Genomic DNA, 22360 nt, shown 5'->3' on the forward strand with positions numbered 1-22360 from the left:
ACATCCATGGTTCATCAGTACCTGCACCAAACTGGGGGTGGCAGAGGGACAGAAAATAAATTGACAACACTGTATATGTTTCATAGTTTTATCTGTGTCACATGGCAGGTTTGCTTTAAACAAACAGCAAGGGCTGTGGTGCAAGGTCCAGCTTTTAATATTGCAGTGATCAGAGCAGAAAACAAACCTTTATCAGCTGAGCATACTCCAGGGATCAAACTTGTGCTTATTAAAATATAGACTTATGACTCAGTCACTGAGCTCTGCTTAAAGTTTTGATTTGGGAATTTGTCACGGTGATGGCTGTAAAACAGACTGAAAAGCTCCCATGTTGACCATAAACCCATTTGTGTTCCTTATATATAATATTATTAGTCAAGTTATTTCTCTTACACCCTCATCTGGTATGCTTGTGGTTTCACACTAAGAAAGCTGTTACTAATTTTGTTGTGTAAAAATAGACCCAATGCTGAAGAAGTAGTCTTTTAAAATACATGAAACGATTTCTTTTAACATGGGGGTGCTGCTGGGGGAAAGAAAAAGAGAAAAAAAAAAAAAGGTAAAGCATTCCTTTGCTCAGATGATCACAAGAACTGGAATGGCTTCCTGATGTGGATTTAGCTATGATGCAAATTTCTAGTTACTCTAGAAACAGGACAGAGTTGAAAACCATTTAAAAAACATAAAATTCCAGCCACTGAATATCTAGCTTAAATTGTAAGACATTTATGTGATTCTCCTGAGAGTTGCAAGCACCCTGTGAACTAATGGATGTATTTTTAAATCTGGCCAGGTTTGATTCTCTTGCATAACTGCTGTTGTTTCCATCTTGTACCTTCTGGAGTGAAGGGAAGGGCTCACTGCTGCTTCCTGTCTAGATATTTGCTAGAACCACAATGTGTTCAATGGGGAGCATGGCAAAATGTAGGATTTCAGCTTATGTTCCCTTCTGTCTTCTTGGTTGCATTGGGCTCCACTGAAGTTAAGAGCAAAATTTTTACTGATCTCAGTGGTTTCAGGCTCCCTGAGTTATAAACAGATCATGAGGCTTAAATAAGTGTCTCTCTTCAGAGGTGCTGTGTAACCTGCTGCTCCTGGAAAACAGAACATGACAAGTCACTCCTATTTAACGCAGGCATTCAGGCGTATAATCCTGAAAGCTTGATTCTGGACTTGGTTTTCATGAAAGAAAAGGCAATATGTAAATTGAAGTGTTGAAGATTTTAGGTGTGGGGAGGGGAATAGATTGAGAAGTTTTTCAGCATATTTACAGTATAAACTGTCAAACCTAGGATTAAGTATCTGTCTCCCCAGGAGAATTTGGATTTCAGCGATCAGAATCAGAGATGCAGCCTTCAATGACTAGTTAGCGTGGGCTGATCCCCCTCTGTCCCAGTCATCTGTGGGAAGAACAGGTCAGAGCGTCTTTTACAGCCTCTTGAATGAACTTGGAAGAGGAAGTAAACATATTCATCAGTATTTTATTCTAATAACTTGGTACAAAACTTGGTAGGGGAAATTCTGCACTGAAGGAAAGATCGGACAGCCTGGGGGGAGTTTGGTGTGTTCCCATAGTTCATCTTCATGTCAGAAAAGCTGCCCCATGCTCTCTGTTTCTCTTGGACATACATACAGTAGAGCAGTGGTTAACATATTAAAGAAATGAGACTGAAGTCATTTGGGTGGAAAGGGTGTGTTTATGGTGAACTGAGGAGGATATCCTTCAAGAGAAAAGGGTTAGCTTGAAAAAATTATAAGATGACAGGTGGGGGATTGGTGAGAATGAAAGGCATGGTCACAGGTGCAGTTGGAGACTTATACATGGTAGCTGAAGTAAGTTTTTATTATTTGGATTTGATGCAACCTAATTCAATCCCCTTCCGTCCTTCTTTGAAGGGTTTAGAGACAATTTTGTTCTAGGCTTTTAATTCAGGAGCTGTGGAAACAGTCCAAAGATGTGGAAATAACAGCGAGAGAAGAAAAACTTTTTTGTATGGGCTGGTGCTGTCATAACTGTGCATTTTAGAAAACCAAACCAGCCCTGCAGATCTGCTTCCCTGCTCCATGTCAGGGATCCTCAGCTGTAGAAAGCTCGTGGCAGTTGTATGGTTTTCTCCCTTCCCCTCTCTTGTTGGGGTTGATCCATGCAGCTGCATGCTGGCAAGCAAAGAATTCCTCTCCGATGCTATCCTGAAAGATACACCTCTGAGTAGGTGAGTGTCAGGTATGGGCTTGCAGAGCTTAGTAGCAGCTAAGGTTTTTATTACCACTTGCTTCCAAAGGTGGAGGGATTAAGATTTGCACAGTGCCAGGGTTCAGAGTGAGGTATGACTTACCTTCCCTTAATTGCCGTTCCACTACAGAGGCAGCCTGGCTTGATCTGGTCGTTATGGGAGTAAAGGTCCTGGTTCTGTCTGATCATGTTTCTTCAGGTTGAGTAACACAGCAGAGGGGTGCAAAAGAGTTGCAATAAGTTTTAGCCAATACATTTGTGTTGACACTGTTACTGTGGCACAAATCTGTTGGCCAGAGGTGGCTGGAAACTGGACTGGTCTGAGGAAAGAGTTGTCTAGATATCCTGTATGGAGACTTCTTGGAGTGAAACAGCAGTGGCTATACTGATGACTTCTTTTTTTTCTATCAAAGAAATTTCGTGCACCCACATGAACTATCAAGTGTACCCAGGAATTCCCCAGTGAAAGAAGGTGTGTTGGAGTTGCAGCAAGTCAGACTTTTTTTGGATTATTGGGTATCTTTGCATTGTATTAAGGACTGTCTGATCAATGATTATTGTCTGATCAGAGTATTGATCTCGGGTGCCAGCATTTCTTCCACCGAGGGTGTGTGTTACATCTCAAGACGTTTTTTCTGCTGGTACAACATATTTTTGTGTGTGTGTGTGTAAGACATTAAAAAAGGAAAATTGAAAATTGTCTTGATCTCTGCAGAATAAGCAGTTAGAGAAACTCCTGATGGCAATATGGAAGGACTTCAAAAGATAGACATGAGATTCAGGTGCTTATTAATAAAAGATTAAACATTATTATTTTAAAAAATAATAAAAGGAATGCTTTGCATCATTATACATTTAAAGTAAGTACAAAATCAGTTCATATATAATGTTGCACTTTAACCAAAGTATTGATTCCACAGTTCACTGTATCTGTGGGAAGAAACAGATCTTATAAATAAGTTATGTATTAGATCTTAGTTCCATTTTGGAAAATGGAGCGAGGTTTTTTCACATGAGCTAAATGCTTCTCACTTATCCTCTCGTTTCTCGTGATGAGGCTTTTTGCCTGCTGTGTCACTGCATATTTCTGCTCCCATCACTGTCCTGGTGCTCCCCGCCTGGAGAAGCTGTTTTGCTGGCCTCGTTGTCCGTGTTGTTGTTGAGGATGTCGTCACAATCCATCTGTGCCATCAGGTTGAAGCGCTCGGCCACGCAGTGGGCGGTGAGGCGAGCCTCGGGGTCATGGTCCCAGCACTCCGTGATGGTGTCACACAGAAAACGCATTCCCTGCAGTCAGAAGGGCTGAAATTAAGACCTGAAGGCAGGAGAAAGAGGAGCTAGAAGCTGACCTAATGCAATCACAGTGGTTTACCCTACTTTTGACAGCTTCCTGTAGAAACACTGTTTTTGGCCAGTCTTAAGCACAGGAGGAAACAGCCTTGGTAAGTCATGGCAAGTGCCAATGCTGGCACCACTTGTGTTGGAGCAGCAGCCTCGGCTCACTGGGAATCTGGTCCCAAGTGTTTTCCACACTCCCTGGAAATCCTCCCTGGAAGTTGGTTTGTGTTGACTGTGGGACTTAGATAGGGGCTGGAAGGAAATAGGCCCTCCATCTCCTGTCTCAGCCTTGCCCGTTCAGATCAGAGCATCCAAAAAATCAGGAGGGACAGGAGAGGTGCAGATGGTGACCTGGAGGTGGGCAGCTGAGCCCAGGTCTCTGGGTTTCAAGCCTGTGCCCTGACTGTTACACCTGGATGGAGGGGAAGGGGCAGAGGGGGTTCAAAGGCAAGTTTGAAATTAAACTTCTTAAATCTGACTTCTTATTTTAGCAGCTTTCTGAAAGGGTGTGCCATGCCAAATATTTTATTGCAGTGTGCAGCTGAACTTTGTTTTCTCACCACAAAATGGCGTCTCGGTTTAGGTGGGATTGGGTACTTCTTGGTGTGCTTCAGGACACATTCAGTTCCTCTCAGTTACAATGGTTATATCTCCCAGTAATGTAGTGCTCTGAAGAGAGTCCCAATATTTTGGGCTTACAAACAAAACGGCAGCATTCAGCTAGTATTTTTCCCCACTCTTAAGCTAGTACACAGCTAGCAGCAGAAGGTATGTTGAACTTTCCTTTGCCTGTATAATTCCTATCATGCGCTATTGCTTTTTGCATCATTGTCAACCAAGGTTGCAACCCAGTGGAAAAATCATTATTCTAAATAAAGCTTCATGTTTTCCAGTGTTTTTTGTATATTTCTTAATCTGCAATTAAGAGAACCCAACAGCCTGATACGGACCAACACAAGAGGAAAATGCAAGTCCTACAGAGATGTACCATCAGTGTCATCTGTCCTTTTGCACTTAACTCCAAACCCACTGCTTTCTGCTAAGGTTCATGGCACTAAATCTTCCATAATGGACACAGATTAGAGAGAACAGGATTGTGCAGTAAAACTGACAGATGGTGCGTTTCGGTACCTCTTACATCACACATTTATTAGCTTAGCTGAATGGATTTGAGGATAATTGATTAGCATGCAAAAAATCAGCTAGCTTAGCTGAAGCTTTTAAAATAAGCCTTTTCTCAAACAGAGCATGGCACTGGTCATATGGTTTAGTCATTAGCTTTTTCTGTGCTTATTTTGCCCTGAAATCATGACATTTATTTGCAGTTTGCCTCATAAGTAGCAATGATGCTCTTTTGAATGGTACAACTGGAACATCTTGTTACACTCACAAAATGGACTTGGTTTGGGTTTTGTATTTGGTATCTCAGATTTCCAAAGGATGCTGAGTTTTATAAGTATATTTTTAGTGGCAATATTGACTTAAGCTCCCACTGCTCCTTCCTGTCCTGTACCAGCCCTTTGGTTGTGCCAGTACAACAGTCTGTTCAGTTGCTTCATGAACCAGATCTGGAATTCACCTGACCTAAATAACCACTTTTTTTTTTTTTAAATGTGGGGTGTGAAGTGAGGTGGAAGCATGGGCTTAAGGTGTTCGTAAGTTATGTGGGAAACTTTGGGGATAAATTTCTTTGGTTGGCTTTATTGTGCAGTCTTGCAAACAGTTGCCTTGCAGCTGCTGATGGGCAGCATGCTGGGTGAGTCAGCTCTGTCAGGGAAATTAATGCTTATGTTTGCTGAAAACCTTAAACCATGGCCAACAATGTAGGTCCTCACTTGACTGAGAGTGCCTCTGATGGTTGAAATGTAGAAGTAGCATTTGGAGCCCTGAATCAAACTTACTTTCATTGGTGGGAACATCTATGGGTGCTTCCCATTCAGGTGAGCAAGTTGTCACCCTTTGTTGGTGTCACCCAATGCTTCCTCCCACAGGAAGCTGTTGACCCCAAGTGGTACAAACTGGTGGCTTTCTGCTGCTCCCCAGCAGATGGTGCTGCCCTATGCCTCATCCTGGGGAGACTGGCTGCAGAATGCCCAGAAAATCATGTAAAGCCAGGCTTGTAAGATGTTTACTACACTAGCTAAGATTAGTCGGAGGTAAACTTTCAGGAACACAATGTGGCTTTTCTGTTCCTCTTCCCCAGTGAACATCAGGTGGTCTAGTAAAAGTTACTGCTTTATAAGTCTTGCTCTGTTTATGTGCTAGAGCAACCCAACTACAGCAACGTTATTTCTTGGAGGTGATTGCAGTCGGCCCTTCTTCAGCTCAGCAAACAGTGCAGTTGTGGTCAGGCTCTATCAGAGGGTGACTTTTGACACCCCAAGCCTCTGTATATTTTGTTCTGTGGTTTCAAAGTTTATCAGAGATCCTGGGAGGTGAATGTCTGAGATGAATACTCAAAGGCTTCAAATATGTAGCGGTGCTGATTGATGTTCCTGTGTTTGCCCTCATCAAGGAAAAAGGCTGGGTGAACTTCAGAAATGGACTTACTGACAGATAAACTCACTGATAGTCCAGCAGAAACCACAGATTCATTTGATGTTGTTCGCAGCTTTGGTCGGTCAGGTTGGTTCTGAGTCTTTGGACAAATACGGTTTTGAGAGGAGATATTGTAGGGAACACATGGCCTCCTAAGATCGTGAAATTATCTCTTTCCTTTTGAAAAGCCTGGCTTTATGTGCCATCTAGGCAGACTAGTAGCAGTGTGTTTTATGGGTGGGTACTGTAAAATGATGCACTGTACACTGCAAGGCTCTTTGAGACAGCAGGCTCAATGTTTCAGCTTGTTTTTCAGATGAACTGAATTGTTGATCAGTGGATGGTGTTTTTCCACAAGACATGTGAAATTTAAGAAGTACCAAAGTCAGGCAAGATTTGAAAATCATGGTCAGTGTGCCTGTTACCCCTTGTGTCCTCAATGTGTGGAAGAAGGTACTGGACCTGGGGAAAAGAGGACCCTGTCAGGGCTGGGAGGTAGCTATATTTCTGGAGCTGGTTGGTCTGGGTGTGCTCGTGGATGGTTTTAACAGAGCACATCTCATTATTGCTGAAGTGTTTCTATTCTAGAGCACTGGGTCATGCTTTCTGTGCTGAAACGCTTTGCTTTGAGACCTTCTGAGCTGAAGGCTGGTGAAAGACTTCCCCTCAGCAAGGCTTGAGCCTAGCAGGTTCCCTGCTCTCAGCTTCATGCGTGTTTCCTGGTTGTTTCACCCGAGGGAGATGCTTCCTTGTAGAAATCTTTCTTCTCACATGCCAAGTCATGACCTCATGTTAGAGGTAATCTTGAGCGTGACACCTCCACAATGAAGCAGGCAGAAGGCTGGAAAGCACCTTCCTCCCCTCTGTCCCTGCCATGAGATGGCTGTGTGCGAGGGACTGTGTGTTTTTTGAGCTAGAGCTTTCTGGATGTGGTGGTTAGGGGAGAAGTGGGGTGGACTCAAATGAGTAACTGTTTCATGAGAAGAGCCTGCACTGAAGTGCTCCATTTTGCTGTTATCCTCAAGATAACTGAATACCATCCCTTGGCATTCATAGCGCTTCCTGATCACAGCTATTGATCAGTAAGTTTTGCTGTACACCTGGCTGGTGGCTTTTATACACCAGGGAAATGGGTCTAGTGGGGGTTATGTGGTCTTAGCCAGCCAAAGTGGAGCTGGAAATAGGGCCCAGGAGTTCTGTCCACTTTTGCTTTGATTACAGCTTTAATAATTTTTCAGGTTGGTCTAGTGAGGTAGGATAATGTGGGTTGCTTTTTTCTGAACCAGCTACTCCCAGCTTACCTGATGCACGAGCCAGCTGCTGGGGATCTCGGGTCGGCCTCTGCCATGCAGCACGATGTCCCTCATGGTGTCCACGCAGGGCTGCTCTTGGACTTTTGACCCAAAAGGCAGCTCATAATTCTTTACCTCTGCAAGGAAGCAGCAGCAGCATTATGGGATGTTTTTAATGCATTCACTGCTTTGCTTTGGTATGGTCCACAGGATGAGAATAAATTTGGTTTTATCAGTCTGCAAAAATAAATGGATCTGGAAACAATTTAGAATTTGAACATAGAAACATAGTGCTGGGTTTTCACGTAGAGGTTGTTTTCAGAGACAGGACTGAGGAACCATCTGACCACCTTCCTGAACCCAAGCGATGCATTACAAAAGACTTGGTCTGTCTTTGGGTGGAACATATTTTGAGCAGGTAAAACGCATTGTGCTGGTGAAAGATGGGAGAAGCAACTACGGTACCAGCATCCAGATATCTGCTGCAGACATGGATTGGGTTAGAGGTGAAATGGCCTTTCCAGAAGAGCAACCCCATGTCATGGGAGCCTGAGGAGAAACTCCCTGTTGCAGAGGCAAGAGGCCACCCTGGTTTCTGCCAGCTCCTGCCGGATGCGGATGCAGGGTGAAATATTAGTGGGGAGGGATGGCTTGGGACACTGGCTCAGGAGCAAAGGATGCATGGGGCATCTGAACCAGGCCACGGTCTCCCACGGCCGAGCGTGGGGAATGCAGGGCAGTTGGGGCAGCTTTCTTGCCAGGGCTTGGAGCTGCTTGCAGCTCTGTGGGCTTCTATTGTAAGTAGGTGGAACAGGGAAGGAACTGGAGAGAGCTAAAAAGGAAGAGCGGCGACAGGCAGGGGCTAACAGCAGGGCAGTTAATGTTTTGCTACATGCAATTTCAGATGCCAGGATGTGGCTCTGGGAAGTGAGGGGGGGACATGGCTCTGTCAGAGGCTGGAGTTTGTGAGTTCCCATTGCAACATAAACTCTCTGGTGTTGTCTGGAAAAAAAGAACTTGTGGCCAGGGAGGGGTAGGCAGCTTTGGCTCTTCCTGCTTGGTTTGCTTTGCATTGCCAGCACTGACTGGGATATGACTTGGTGACTGGCTGGCTTTGAGCAGGGGCTGGACCAGATAACCCTCTGGGGTCCTGTCCTCCTCCTCCTCTGCCACCAAGCTGGCACCCTCGAGCCACGGCACATGGGGCAGGCAGCTGTGGGGGAGGATTTGCCACCAGCTCTTAGCAGCCCTGCAGAGATGCAAGCCACCCCAAATCAGGTCCCATGCCACCACTGGGGACATGAGGTGAGCCACGTCCCCATACGGGGAGGAAGGGAGCAAAAAGGCAAGTAGCAATTCCTGTGTGATGCTCCTACCTCCTACCACTTCACATCTGGAGGCCATTTCCCACAAAACCAGGGCCATGGAGTAGACGTCCATCTGCTTGAAAGACTCCAGGTCTTCCAGGTTCACCCTGGACTCCAGGACCTCTGGGGCCATGTACCTGGCGGTGCCCACCTGCCCACAAAGAGGAGAGAGGCATTAGCAGGTGTGGGGGAGGGCTCTGGCCATGGGGTGAGCAGGGATGGTTTGCAAAGGGTCCCCTCCAGGGAGGGCCAGCGAGTCATACTTGCCTGCCCGCTGTTGGCAAAGTCGTCCACCGTCAGGGAAGGGTCGAGGCGTATGGCGATGCCGAAGTCGCAGAGCACGCACTCCTGCTCGTTCTTCACCAAGACATTGGTGCTTTTGATGTCCCGGTGGGCGATGGGGATTTTTGGCCTGCCGCAGGCAGTGTAGTCGCTGTGGAGGTGGGCCACCCCATTCACCAGTGAGCCCGCCATCTTCTGCAGGTCCATCCAGCTCAGGACATGGCGGGAGAGGTAGTCCTTGAGGTTGCCCCGGCTGTGGTAGGCGGTGATGAGCCAGTACTCCCGACGGGGCCCTGTGCCCCGGTCCTCGGCAGTGAGGAACCGCAGGACGCTGTCGTGCTTGAGGCTGGCGTCGGTGAAGATCTGGCTCTCATTCTTCCAGGAGGAGTACTCCTCACAGGGGAAGATCTTCACGGCCACAGTCTCGTACTGCCCCGAGCGGCTGTGGCTCAGCTTGGCCCTCCACACCTCCGCAAACTGCCCTTTGCCCACCATCTCGTCCAGCTCGATGGGGAGAAGCTCGGCGGGGCGGCTGCTGGCGCAGGTGGGGCTGGCACTGGCTGGGCTGTCGTCCATCAGCACGGACAATTTCTCCTCCCCCTCAGCAGACCTCCCCGGCTCTGGCAGTGCCGGGGGCTGTCCCGGTTTCCCACCCCATGCCTTGGCTCTCTTGCGCCGCTTCTGCGTGCGGCAGAGGTAAAATATCACCGTGATCATCACCGCCACCAGCAGTGGGGGCAGGAGACTGATGGCGGCCACCGGGATCACCTCTTTGCTCTGCAGCATGGAGTAGCCTGCGGGGAGGAAAGCAAAGGTGAGGGCACTGCCGCCGCGGGCCTGCAACAGCTCGTTTTCATCACGCGGAGGAGGAAAATATGTGAAGCCGTTAATGAAGCGCAGCCCTTTGTAGGGCCGCGACACATGCTGCGCACAAACCCCATCCCAGCAAAGAACCCAGATGTTATTAAGGGGGCTGCTTGGTTTAGGTCTCAAATTTAGCTCCTTTTATCAAGTGAGGGTTCAGCACGCTGGCTGGCATTACTTGGTGGTGTGGCACATGAGGTGCTGCCGCCAAAACGGCTCGGCTGCCCTTCGGTGCCTCCCAAGTGCTGCTTGCGCTCACGGCGAGGGGAGCTGAGGTGGAAATAAGTGATAAAGCTGAGGCGAGGCTTGAACAGAGCAAATCTCTGAGGGGATTTGGGGCTGGAGCTTTGCTGGACCCTTGCGGTGCACAGAGAGCCAGGAGGGATGCTGGGGGGGGTGGGCAGTGTGCGGGACCACCGAGCCCAGGGGAGCGCTGGGATACTTTGCATGATAATTAACGTAAAGTAGCATTGTTTCATCAGTGTCTGACAGCATTGGCATCTCCTTCCTTGCTGTGTTACACCACCAACCACTGTCAACAGACCGGGCATGGCTGCTTTTGTTTTATTTCTTTTAAACCCCTCTCAGCCTTCAGATCATCGGGGGTGGGGGGGGACATGCACACAAAAAGCCCTAACCCTCGCACAACATATAATTGTGTGATCCTTTGATGTTCACGATTCCTGGAATAAACATGCTGACTTCAGTAGAGATATTCAAGTAAAATCTTACTCAGAGGTTTTTCTGCCAAGTATAATAACCCAGGGGAAGAGGGATAAGAATCATTCCATAAGCAAAACTCTCGCTGCTTGACCTCAGTGTGTGCAGATCATAATTCAGGTTCTGGAAAAACAGAGCGTTTAGCTATTTTCCTTGGCAAATTTCAAAAAAATGTGCTGCAGCTAATTTCTGCAAGGCTGTGAAAGCGTTTCTAAAATAGGCATCAGGTTCAAACCACAAGATCAACCTAAACTGATATAAATCAATAACTAACTCAGGAATATGTTTATTTTGGAAAGTGTTAGGCCTGGATATCACCTACTGCTTTAATGGATTTACCCGATGCTCAAGATCCCATCTTTGAAACTCTGAAGAAAGAGAAGATATTTTTAAGGGAGTTGCATGCACGAGTCCTGAAAGGGGAAGTTAACACAACTTCAGCAAATTCCTTCATGAGGATGCCCTGTCCTGATGCAAACCCTTTGATGCAGAGGGGTTGCAGCATGGCTTAGATCCCTTCCAGGGAGAGCAAATGTAGCTGCTCTGGCTGTAACCATGGGTCTCTAAACCCACGCCTTGTCAAGCACTGTTGTGTGGGTCTTTCCATCCCTGCTGAGGGGAGATGGATCCCCAGGGCCAGGCTCAGCCTCTGCATGCTCAATGCTACCCAGCACCTTCCCAAGATGCCCACTGGGCTGCTGCTTGCATGGCTTTAGGAAATGATGCCTCAGCGTGTTCATTAGGGTGGTGTCTCAGCTCTGATAGTGTCTCCTGCAGTCCTGGTGCTGGGGCAGTGCCATCCAGCAGCCCGGACCTGAAAGCAGCCCAGACCTCAAAGAAATGGGAAAAAATCTGCCTGCTTCAACCACCAGAGAAGTGGTCGTCTGTATTCGATATTTCTCTGCTCAGCGGTTGTCTATACCATTGAAGATGACCGTAAGTTAATATTTAAAATGCAAGTAATCCCTTAAAGCAGAAGAAAAGGATATAAACAATGGGGTCTCTGAGTCTGGGTCTTGCCAAGCTGGCCCTACAAACCAAATTAAAGAGGAAATAATTGTTTAAGGCCTGCACTGCTCTCACTCTTGAGTTTCAGCACTTTACGTGCTGGCTGGCAGGAGGAGGCTGTTTGTGGAAGCCTTTGGTGGGGGCGGCATTTCCAATGAGCCAGTTGTCATTTTTATGTGAAATTACATACCCCAGCATCGGCTTTGGGATTTGACTATCTCTCCCTAGAAGTGTGTGTACCTGTTATGTTTGGCTCAGGAAGCAGCAAAGAACTGCCAAATTTAGCATCATTTGCCTTCATTAGAAGCGGCTTGTTTGTTCTGAGAATTTGCATTTTATGTGATTTTTTTTTTTTTCCCTCGCATTGCAGGAGAAGCTGTGCTGTTGACTTACAGGTTATGCTTAGGCTCATTTTCAGCATCTCGTGCTGTAATTATGGAAAATTGGAGGGGTTTCACTTTGTTTTTGTTATGGGTTAGATTCTTGATGGCCACTTGGATAAACCTAGTCCCTCTGGAGTTAGGGAGGTTTGGACAAGCCCCCAAAGGCTCAGGATCTAGCTGGAAGTGTTTCCAAAGTATAGGACCCTTCTGAGGTACAGAAATGAGCTGCCGCTTAGTTTTCCCTCCTGTGGGTTTGCAGCTCCTGTTGGATCTCCAGCCATCTGGGAAGTGTCTACAGGCACACCGAGCTGTGCTCACGTATGTGTACAGCACTGGGGTGGCTCTGGCCATCCCTGCCTGAGAAAAATGTCGCTGCAGGAATCTCCAGGAGAGCGGCAGGGGAGGTATGGCTGCATGCCGAGTCCCGCGCCCCAGCACCACCACCTTTTTGGGTTGCAGCCATGGCGGGTGCCAGCGGTTCCCGTGGGTGTGCCAGGGCAGGATTTGCTCCAACGCGATTTATTTAAAGCTTTCAGAGCATTGACTCACGCTGGGTTACATCAGCTTTTGGGTTCCCTGGTTGATTCGCCCTGCGCTGAAGGGTACAGCCTACCGAAAGATACGGTGGATTTTCCATTGCCTGATGTTTTCAGACTGAGACTGGAGGTATTGCTGGGAGGGATGGTTTAACCACAGACAAGATACTGGGCTCAGTAATGGGGTACAAATTTAACTCGCTTTTACATAGGGAGGTCAAAGAAAATGCTGAAAGAGCTCCTTCTGGCATTGCTCTCCTATCTATTGGAAATACAAGTTATTTGTTGTTACCGTTGGGTGATTCTCCCCCTATAAATAACATTAACAAAAAGTACTCACCATTGGTGTGGTTTTCAAAGATAAGTTTATCGTTGCATTCCTGCTCGTCCACGCAGCCGCAGATGTAGATGATCCCGTCCTCACTGGGCTGATGGGTCATGATGCAGCGCGAGGTGTTGTAGTTGGGGACCATGAGGTTTTCGATGGGGCGGTGGGGGTTGTGGCAGAGCGTGCTGATCCTGATGCTCTCGTTGTCCTGTCTCCTGCATGTGACAAATGAACCGACAAAGCATTAGTCTAGCAGCTCAGCCTTTGTGTCATCGGTGTGTCATCTTAAACCTGGTTTTAAGATCATTCGTTTTAAGCCATGTAGGGAATAACTTTTTTGTAGCGGCTCTGGTATAATTCTAATTATGTGTGCTTTGGATGGGCTTTGTTAAAGCCCTTTGTCTCTTCCAAATGGTGAAGAGAGGAATGTTTAGCACATGCCAATAGTAGGATGTGAGCCAGAGACTCCGGTTGTTTCCAGGAGATAATTCACCAATTCATAATCGTGCTTGGGATCAGGTAGTGCCAACCCTAAGGCTGAGTACCCTGTGTGGGATTTGGGGCAAAATTCCTCATTTAATAACACCAGCTGCTAGGCCAGCAGGGGCTGGGGTCTCTGCTGCCCAAATTTCTTCTGTGCAGGGTAGAGACAGGGGATGTGGGGGGCCAAAACACCTGCTCGCCAGAGACAGCTTGGCTCACGTTTCCCTCTGGCTCCTCTCAACCTGTGAGTGCAGGTGGAGCCCATAAGCACCATCTCATCCCCTGGGCTCTCTCTGGACTAATTGCTGGTTGTCATACCCTGTCCTTGCAGGACCATTTGCTCCTGCCTCCAGCAGCCGGCGGCAGTAGAGCCCTTCAGTCGCTGGTTGGGGCTATTTCTAGAAACGACTTGACCTTTGGAGCTGCCAAATTATAACGTGAAGGCGATACGACTCCCTGACCATGGGGCTGTGTCTGCGTTTATACCACAGCTTCAGACACTGAGTAACTACAAATGAAACCTGCCGTGTCATCTGGTGATGTCCTGGTCTTCACCGGGTCTGGGGCAGAGGAGCGCTGGGGCTCAGCACAGCCAGGGATGTGATGGCAAAGAAGCCCTAGCTCCTCTGTATTTCCATTTAAATAATTAAGAGGGGGGTAAAAGCATAATTTCTTGGCATTTCTAGGGAATTTGTTCTTTGTTTCAAAAAGAAAGCACAGACCTGGTATTTTTTTTTCCTTATTTTTAATCACTGCATATTTCTTCAACTCCGTGTAACACCCCATGCCAGAGATGGTCATATCATCAGCCAGGGGAGCCTGAGACGTCCCTCCCACTGGCTGAGAGATGGGAGCTGGGAGGGTGAAGACTTCCCAAGAGACTTTTCCTTTTCTGGAGTGATGATGCAAAATATCCCAGGGCCTGTGTTGCATTTAACTGTGCACAAGCATTCAGAAAACACAGTGAGAACAGGTGAAATATTTCAAGGCCCAGTACAAAAATGTCTCATTCACAAAACTCCAGTTACTCACTGAAATGTGGCTCGTAGTATCAGGTCTAGCTCCATAGTGCTGATGTCCTTAGAGTTTTTTAACCACCAGTGCTCAACAGTTAGGTTAGGTTCTTCTTGCATGCCACATTTTTGCTCAGCAGCACCTAGACTGGGTTCCCGTTAAAGCTATGGAAAAGTGTCATACATAGAGCAAAAGGATGGGTTTGGCTTGACTTTTCAAGCACAGGGTGCTTGTTTTGCTGGAAAACTCCAGCTCTCCCAGATGGATTCGGGCAGCATTGCCTCAACACGAGAGGGCTTGGCTAGAGGGTCTGGCACAGCTGCATACTGATGTGGGAGCTCCCTTCTTTTGGTGAGTGGTGGAGTCATTCTTGTTGGACCCATGGCTTCATCTCCACCTGCTGTTTACCAAGCTGGGTGAGGGAAGAGGTTTGGGGAGCAAATGGTGGAGAACTGCAGAAGCTAGAGTGTCCAGGTGGATTTAGGAATGGCCAAGCATGAACTGGGTTATGTCCCTTTTTGGGGCAGATGGTGGCAGCTGAAAGGAGCTGGAGATTGGAGCTGGGATTTGGAGGCAGCTGTTGATGTCGCGATGGAGCCTCTTGCCCTCAGAAAGCTGGAGTGGAGCTAACGCGGGCTTCTGGCATGGCACATGAGACATGCCAGGCAGCTCAGGGCCGGATGGCTCCTGCCCTGTTGGCACCACCAGGGAAAGGCAACCTGGGATGTGGCTCTTCTCCTACGGGGAGCATCAGCTCCTGCCTTGTAGAGCCAGTGGGTAATTAAGACTTAATTAAGAACTAAGAGTAGAGTGCCTGGGTTTGACCCTTGTTTCCGGAGCCTTCCCCAGAGGAGGCAGGATAACCCAGCACTGGGCAGATTTGCACAGCAGCCCCGGGGCAAGGATGAGTGATGGGGAATGACCAGCCCTGCACGGGCTACAAGTGGCTGGTGAGTGTTGCAGCTACTCCTGGGGGTGTGCGAAGGAAATTACAACCATTAATTACTTTTCCAGGGACAGCCTCTGCTTCTTGACCTAGCAGTGCAAAGTGGGAGAGTGAGGGTATGGAGAGGTTTGACAATGCCTTCAAGGTCAGCTGGGAAGTCAGATATAAAAGCAGAGAGAAGAACCCAAATTTGTCATCCTCTTCCTAGTGAAGTCCCCTGGTTTCAGTGTTCCCCACATTTTCTTGGGGTTCTCAGGTAATTTGTCAGAGGAGATTTCAGATGAAGAGTCTTAGGAGCACAATCCCTCCTCTGTGGGCTGTCCAGGTTGGGCATGCTGGAGGACGTGAGCATGTTGCTCATGAGCATGGGGCCAAGGCTGCTGCTGTGATTGTGATACCCACGCAGGACAAGTTCAGATGATCCAAATATGCCCCTGCAAGTGAGCAACTGGCAGTGAGGCTGGCTTGGATGTGAGCCCTGTCTGCAGGGATCTTAATCTCGGGATGGGTTTTAGGATGGAGTGGGAGATGCTGGGATGAGGCTGCAGGGACAGCGGGTTATTTGTGACCCCACAGTCACCCCATCTGATACACGGCGCAGGGTGCAGCCCCATCTCATGCCATGGGATTGCTTTCCTGGCAGGGGATTTATGCTGCAGGGGTCTTGCTTCTTCCTGTGCATGTAGGTTGTCAATGGGAAAACCCTGCAAGGTACTGGATTGCCTACCCAGGATGTAAGGTGACTTCTCCATGTGCATGCAGGGGAATTTGGGGCAGGGGGTGCATTTTGTTTGTTTGTGTTTCTTGCTGGTTTTGTGTTGGGTTTGGTTTTTTTTTTTTTTAAGTCCATAATGCAACAATTATGTTGAGGCAAACTCCTACTGAAAGCGGGGAGTACAGCATTCACGCTAATTAGCAGGTTGAGATAAAGCCTAGTGATAAGTGCTTGGCTGGCTTTCACTTTGGCAGCCAAATTAAAAGGGAAAGAGGAGAAAAATCACTCTGGACAGACCCAAAATGGATATTTTTTTAGTTTTGCTCATGGGGACCAAAAAGCTGGGGGAGGCACTCTTCCGGGCCAAACACTGTGGCATATGCTTGGCCTGAAATGCAAGATTGCGTTTCCCTTCCAGGCATCTCTCGCAGAAGCAGAAAAGGGCTTTTCCCAGGGAAAGGGAAGGAGGTGGGTTAAACCCCGATTTGGTACCAGCTCGGATGTCCCTGTGCTGGATGGGGACAGACCTCGGCTGCACCCCTGCATGTGAACTGGGATTTCACCAGCCTGATGCAGGGAGACATCATGCGTTTGGGTGTCAGGGCTGCTGGTTTTGCCCTCGGGTTCCACTTGTAAAGCTAAATTCAGGGGTTTATGGGGGTTTAGAGGTCCCGCAGCAAGCTTGCCACACTTTGTGTTGGGCACTTAAATGCCTAATTTATTTAGAAAATAAACTGGTACTAATTATAGGGCAGACCAAATAATGTTTTACTGCAAATTGTAGTTTTAATTGTAATGGAGTCAAAGGGAGAGGAAGAGAAAGTCCTGGATTTTTTAATGGGCAATAATTGAAGTGCAGGGGTACATACATATGTGTTCTCATGAGTTGCCACCCTGCAAACCCCTTTTTCCCCCGTGTCCCCCCTCGATGAGGGAATTGCCGCTCACCATATGGCCACGCAGATCTCGTAGGGGTCCTCGCAGTAGGAGTTGAGGTTGCAGTTGCTGTAGCACACCTTCTCCTCGCAGGCTGGCGGCGTGGAGTCACACCACTTGCACAGGTTGGTCTTCAGGCTGCGGCGAGCGCCGGCACTGCAGGCTGCAGGGGCAGAGAGGTGGTGGAGGGTGAGCATGGCCGTGCTTGCCAGGAGTGGGGAAAAATAACCGTTTTCATTGTCTCACACAACCAGTGGAGAAGGAGCCCAAACTGACCCTGTTTCACCATGCATTTGTTTATAGCTTTCATTTTGCTCCATTGCTTGGTCAAATTTGCTTTAGATTATGCCAAAGCCTAGAGGAGATGAAGGGATGCTGGTGGTGCAGAGGCAGGTCCCTCTGGATGAGAGTTTTGCAGAGCCTGGGAAGCTGCAAGAACTGCATTTTCCCTCTGTGTTTCCTGTACTGTTTATCATCAAGGGGAAGTTTTTTTCTTCCTCTACAACCTAGGCTCAGATCGGTGTCTCCCCTCATCCTGAGGTCATGCAGTGTCCGTAAAGGGACATCTCTGGGCCTCTGTGTGCCTGAAGACTTTGCTTATTCCCCTCCCTGGGGGGAAAGATGTGCCGGGGATGGATGCATGGCCAGGCTCGGGCAGCTCCCTCCTCTCTCGCTGCCTCCTCATCCTCCCTCTGCCTGTTCAGTGAGCCCAAGATGGGAAGTATGTTTGTCACCTGCTCCCTGAGCATCTGTGTTTCTGGCAATAAACAATGGGTTGAGACTTCCCAAGATCTGGGGTAATGGGGCGGCTCCCTCTGGGGCTCCGTTGCCTGCTCTGCCCTGGCCTGGCATGAGATGCTCTCCTGCCCCTAAAGCACTGGGTCTGGCCACAGTGGCAGGAATAACTGCTGCCCGTGTGGAGCTCCTCTGCGTGTGTCTCATGGACATAAAATTATCTCTATTTTTATACAAAGGGTGAATGAACTATGCTCGGTTAAGGGATAAATCCCAGCTAAATTTAAACTTCCTGTTTTAAGGCTGCTAAATGTCTTTTCGATTTTTTTAAAAAGAAGCCACTAAGTGGCTTAGGTAGAAATATAAATGTATAAATTTTTACTTAAATAAATACACTTCAGAGCATTCAGGTAGGAGCATGAACTACAGCAGATAATTTTTCAATGGTTTGGGTTGTCCATGCTTCTCCAGCTGCCGCTTCCCCGAGCTGCCCGGCAGCACTGGGTGCTCCCAGCCCCTATGAAAAGGGCAGTCATGGCTCACTCTGCTGCAACAGCCATCACAAGAGTTTTCCATCACCAGCCATTAGTTTGAACAAGAAACAAATTGCAAAATCCCTGACTGTGGCTTGCGAAGCTTCAGCCCCTGCAAGCAAGGTCCTGCTGATGCAGAACACCCACAGGCACGTTGGGTCTGTGGGCAACCTGCAGGACCTGCTGCATTCTTGGTGGTCACGTCTGTGACCTGCCCATGGCCAGTGGCTGAGCCTAAGGTCCCTTTCCTTTTCATGCATACACTGTCCCAACAACAAAAAGGGATTTTTAACTTCTCTGCTTCCCAAATCCGGGGCGCACAGTCTGCTCTGACAGCATCTCGTGTGCCTGCTCTGCTTCCCTCGCCAGCCCAGACCCCCCTCCACGCAACAGCCATAAAGGAGCTGCTGGAAGGCTCCTGCACAGAAATAAACCATTTACAAGCTCCCATGGCCTCATACGTAGGGCCAGGGTTAATGGCGGAGGGGAAACCTGGCTGCAGAAGAAAAGCCTGTTGCATCTGAAGGCTGGAAGGAGGAAATTTTGGTTTAAATGACCCATGCATGGCTTAAAACGCGGCTCAGCAGGGATCGTGTCATGCAAGGTGGTGGGGGAGCTGGGAGTAAAGTGGGTGAGGATGCTGCCCACAACCTCTCACTCAGCATCCCCCTGTCCATGGGGCTGCTCTGGCCCTGCCGAGGCACCTGGGGATTTTGTGGGTGACCTCAACAGGCCCAACACCCCACATCTCTCCGAGGGTTAGCTACCAAAATTGTGACTTCAGCTGGGATTTGAAGGATCTGCAGCCAGCGCGACCCACCCTCACCTCCCCATCTTGCTGTACTGGGGCAGGACTTGCAGGATCCCAGGCAAAACTCCTCTTTGGAAGTGGATCAGAAATTAAGACCAGCATTTGCGTGGGACTCTCGATCAACAGCAACAGTCACCGCACTGTACAAATTCAATTGGTGTTACTACGTGGGAACAGAGAATTGAAGGTAAATTGCTTTCTCCCCCCCAAAAGCCAGCCCTACCACACCCAGGGCTGTGCTGTGGTGGTGTCGCTGCCATATTTCTTCTTTCACCCTTTCAGCTCGACCCACCCGTGCCCAGGCTCCTGCTGTGCTCGCAGCATGCGAGCATGGGCTCAGTACCATCATCCCAGGGATATCTGGGGGCCCTGTGGAGGAGAAGCAAATGGACAAATCTAGGTTGTCGATATTCCTGATGCAGAAGAGCAGTGAGGTTTGTTATTTCTGTATATATACCCACTGTGTATGTTATTTACTTATTTACATCGAGGGTTTTCTTGAGGTCTCAGAGCAAAACGTCAGCCCTGGCAGTTTTGTACTGCTGTATGTGGTGGGGATCGTAACTTGGCAGTTGTTTGCTCTGTGGAGCAGAGAAGTCAGGGCAGATGAAAGAGTTAAATATGGAAACGTGATCCAGAAATATAGCAGTAACCGGAAAAAATTCTTTGGAGACAAATTGTTCTAAACCAGCTCAGGCTGTGATTCTGTTATCTGCTCTGCAAGAAAGGTCAGAGCAGGAATATCTCTTTTTTTCCCCCCCTCCTTCTTCTCCTAGGAAGCTAAAAAGAAGAGCACAAAGCCCCACTGCAGTTTCTTCAGGACTTTGTGTCCTTGAACCATTAGCTCGTAGGTACAATTTAACTGCCACATCACTCATCTTGGCCCTGATTAGACCCAGATGAACACTTTCAATATTAATACTCAGATGATTTAATAAAGCTGCACGAGCAGTAAAAGTAACAATACACTTCCATAAAGGGGTTCCAGATGTTGCCAAGGCAAATGCTAAACATCAAAATACAAACTTCAAAAAAAAAGACAAAAAAAGCTGGATAAGCAAAACTTGGAACAAACTATAAACTAATTAAATGGGAGTTGAGTTTTCCAAAACTAAATTGAAGCCATAAGGATGTGATGTGAGCCAATAAATAGTACAGTTAGTCAAAGTTATCGTGGAATGACAGTTGGAAAGATGGTTTGAAGTCACCGATAGGTGGGCTCACAGTGAGCTTGGCTTCCCATCAATAGGAAGGCTTGTTCTCTTGTGCATGAGAGCGGGATCGACTCTTCTGGTATCTATAACTGGGACCCCAGAGAGGTTAGTGAGAGAATATGAGATGATTTTCAAGTAGAGAAATAAAGGAAAAAACTACACCAAAAGTGCCTGAGTCCCTCCTACAAGAGCAGCAGGGGTGATACCACGACCCAAGGACACCAGGATATTTTTTCATGTGTGTTGGGGCAGCCCTCCAACCTCTCATTGCCCACAGGGCATCCACACTCTCTGCTTGGCTACCTGCAAGGCCCATTGAAGCACCTCTGCCATAGTCACTAACCCATCCTCTTCCCCCATAAGAGAGTCATCTAAAACAGCTCTCCAAGAGAATTTCATACCAGTCCCATCACTGCAGCCACGGAAGCAGTCAGCTCCCATTAGATGAGCTTTTTACTCACTTGCCAGGTCCTCAGCTGCCAATGGTGACTGCAGCTGTAAGAACCCAGTGGGATAAATTGGGCTCTCATTAGCTCGTCTCTACCAACGTGGCCCCAGAGAGCAGGTAGGTCGTCCACCACCTAACTTTGGCTCCAGCTTTCTGCACGCTGCAGTCCCCAGAGAGGGTGAATCACTAAGGAGCAAGCCTGGGGTGCATGGAGGTGGAGGCAGGGTGCATTCGTTACAGGGAAGGAGAAGGCGCTTTGTAGCCAAAGCGATGGAATATGCAGGTAGTGCATTTTCACTGCGAGGCAGAATGAGCAGTTTTCTCAAATATTCTCTCTGGCATGCTGTTTTGTGACAGCTAAACACCAGGTCGGTTTAAGGAAAGGTGCTTGGTGTGAGATGTTAAGGCACTTGCAACCCACCCCCCCCAACTCTGCCGCTCCTGAGGTGGGAGGGGACCAAGGCCTTTGCCACAGTAGGACCTCCGTTATAAGACCTTCAGATTATACTTCATCTTTCAGTAGCAAATTGCCCTTAAATTGCTTTTATTTTTCAAGGACAAAGAAAAATTGACTGGTTTTAGGTCAGAAATGCTCTACAGTGAGGACTACCCCCTCTTTTCTGTGTATCTCTAAGCACCCCAGGATGGGGCTGATGCTAACTCAGCAGTTGCAGAGGGCTTCCCAGCTCACTGTTACTGCGGCAGCTCTGCTCATCTTTTCCATACAGGTCAGTCAACCTGTAATCCCCAGGTTTTGCACTTGGGGAGACTAAGGCCTGGGAGATTAGCTGCCATGCTCTGTGGCTTTCTCTAATCAGCAGCACACTTAAACACAGGACTGGGGAGCACCTTTTTCTCAACCCCACAGCCATGTTGCTCCTGGAAACCCCCAGGTAGGTGCCCTGATGGAAACACGACCTGTGCTGAGCCACACTTTCCCACCTGGGTGAGTCTAGGCTCAGCAGCAAATCCTTTGTCTGCTGCGGAGTTTAGGATTAGGCTTTGCCTTGGGCTTTCATCCATGGCTAATGACATGACTACACAATAACAGCCTCTCATAAAATTATTATGAGAACAAACAAATTCCTTCCCTATTATATACAGTACTTGTTTTTAAGATTAAAACAATAGCAGGGCTGATGGGCTCTGCTCTCTCACTGACCCATGTGAGAACACTAGGACCTTGGTGTTCTCCACTGGCAGGTTACTCCTGAGCTGCCTCCTCCATGAAGCAACCACTAGTGCCACAGATAGGCTACATCAGGGTAATTCCTATGTCCCTGATTTCCAGGAGATCCTATGCAGGGTCAGAAGTCCCCACTGCAATTGTCCATCATGACCTGCGTAACAGAGATCCCTAGCTTGAGCTAGGTCCAATCTGTCAGAAAGCGCCTAGTCTTGCTGTGGCATCCTGCAGTGCTGCAGGATCTCCCCAGAACTAGACCTCAAGGTGTTGTACTTTTATTTTGGATGCAGCTCGGTTTCCTCTAGCACAGTTCTGTTCTCCAGTGGTGGGATTTGGTGCTACTTTCAGCTGCTGAACCAAAGAGGTTTTTAGTATCAGACCATTCTTCTCCATCCATGTGTTTTACAAACACTGTATCTTTATCTTCATAGGAGAGGTAAAGCAGACCAA

General features: G+C 48.1%; 1 protein-coding gene across 2 annotated transcripts in view; it reads right to left on the minus strand.

The window, feature by feature from the left end:
- Positions 1-3307: 3307 nt before the first annotated feature.
- Positions 3308-22360, minus strand: part of LOC141925110 (TGF-beta receptor type-2-like) — a 32846-nt gene continuing 13793 nt past the window's right edge. The window contains exons 2-7 of one of the 2 annotated variants that reach the window (XM_074828678.1): positions 16996-17146; positions 12902-13104; positions 9036-9844; positions 8778-8919; positions 7411-7538; positions 3308-3520 (exon numbers count right to left, since the gene is read on the minus strand). In XM_074828678.1, coding sequence (XP_074684779.1) covers positions 3308-3520; positions 7411-7538; positions 8778-8919; positions 9036-9844; positions 12902-13104; positions 16996-17146 — 1646 coding nt within the window. Of the gene's footprint in view, positions 3549-7410; positions 7539-8777; positions 8920-9035; positions 9845-12901; positions 13105-16995; positions 17147-22360 lie in introns of both variants that reach the window. The other variant, XM_074828679.1, reaches the window with a different exon arrangement.

The sequence above is a fragment of the Strix aluco genome, chromosome 6 (genome assembly GCF_031877795.1).
Source record: "Strix aluco isolate bStrAlu1 chromosome 6, bStrAlu1.hap1, whole genome shotgun sequence".
NCBI lineage: Eukaryota > Metazoa > Chordata > Aves > Strigiformes > Strigidae > Strix > Strix aluco.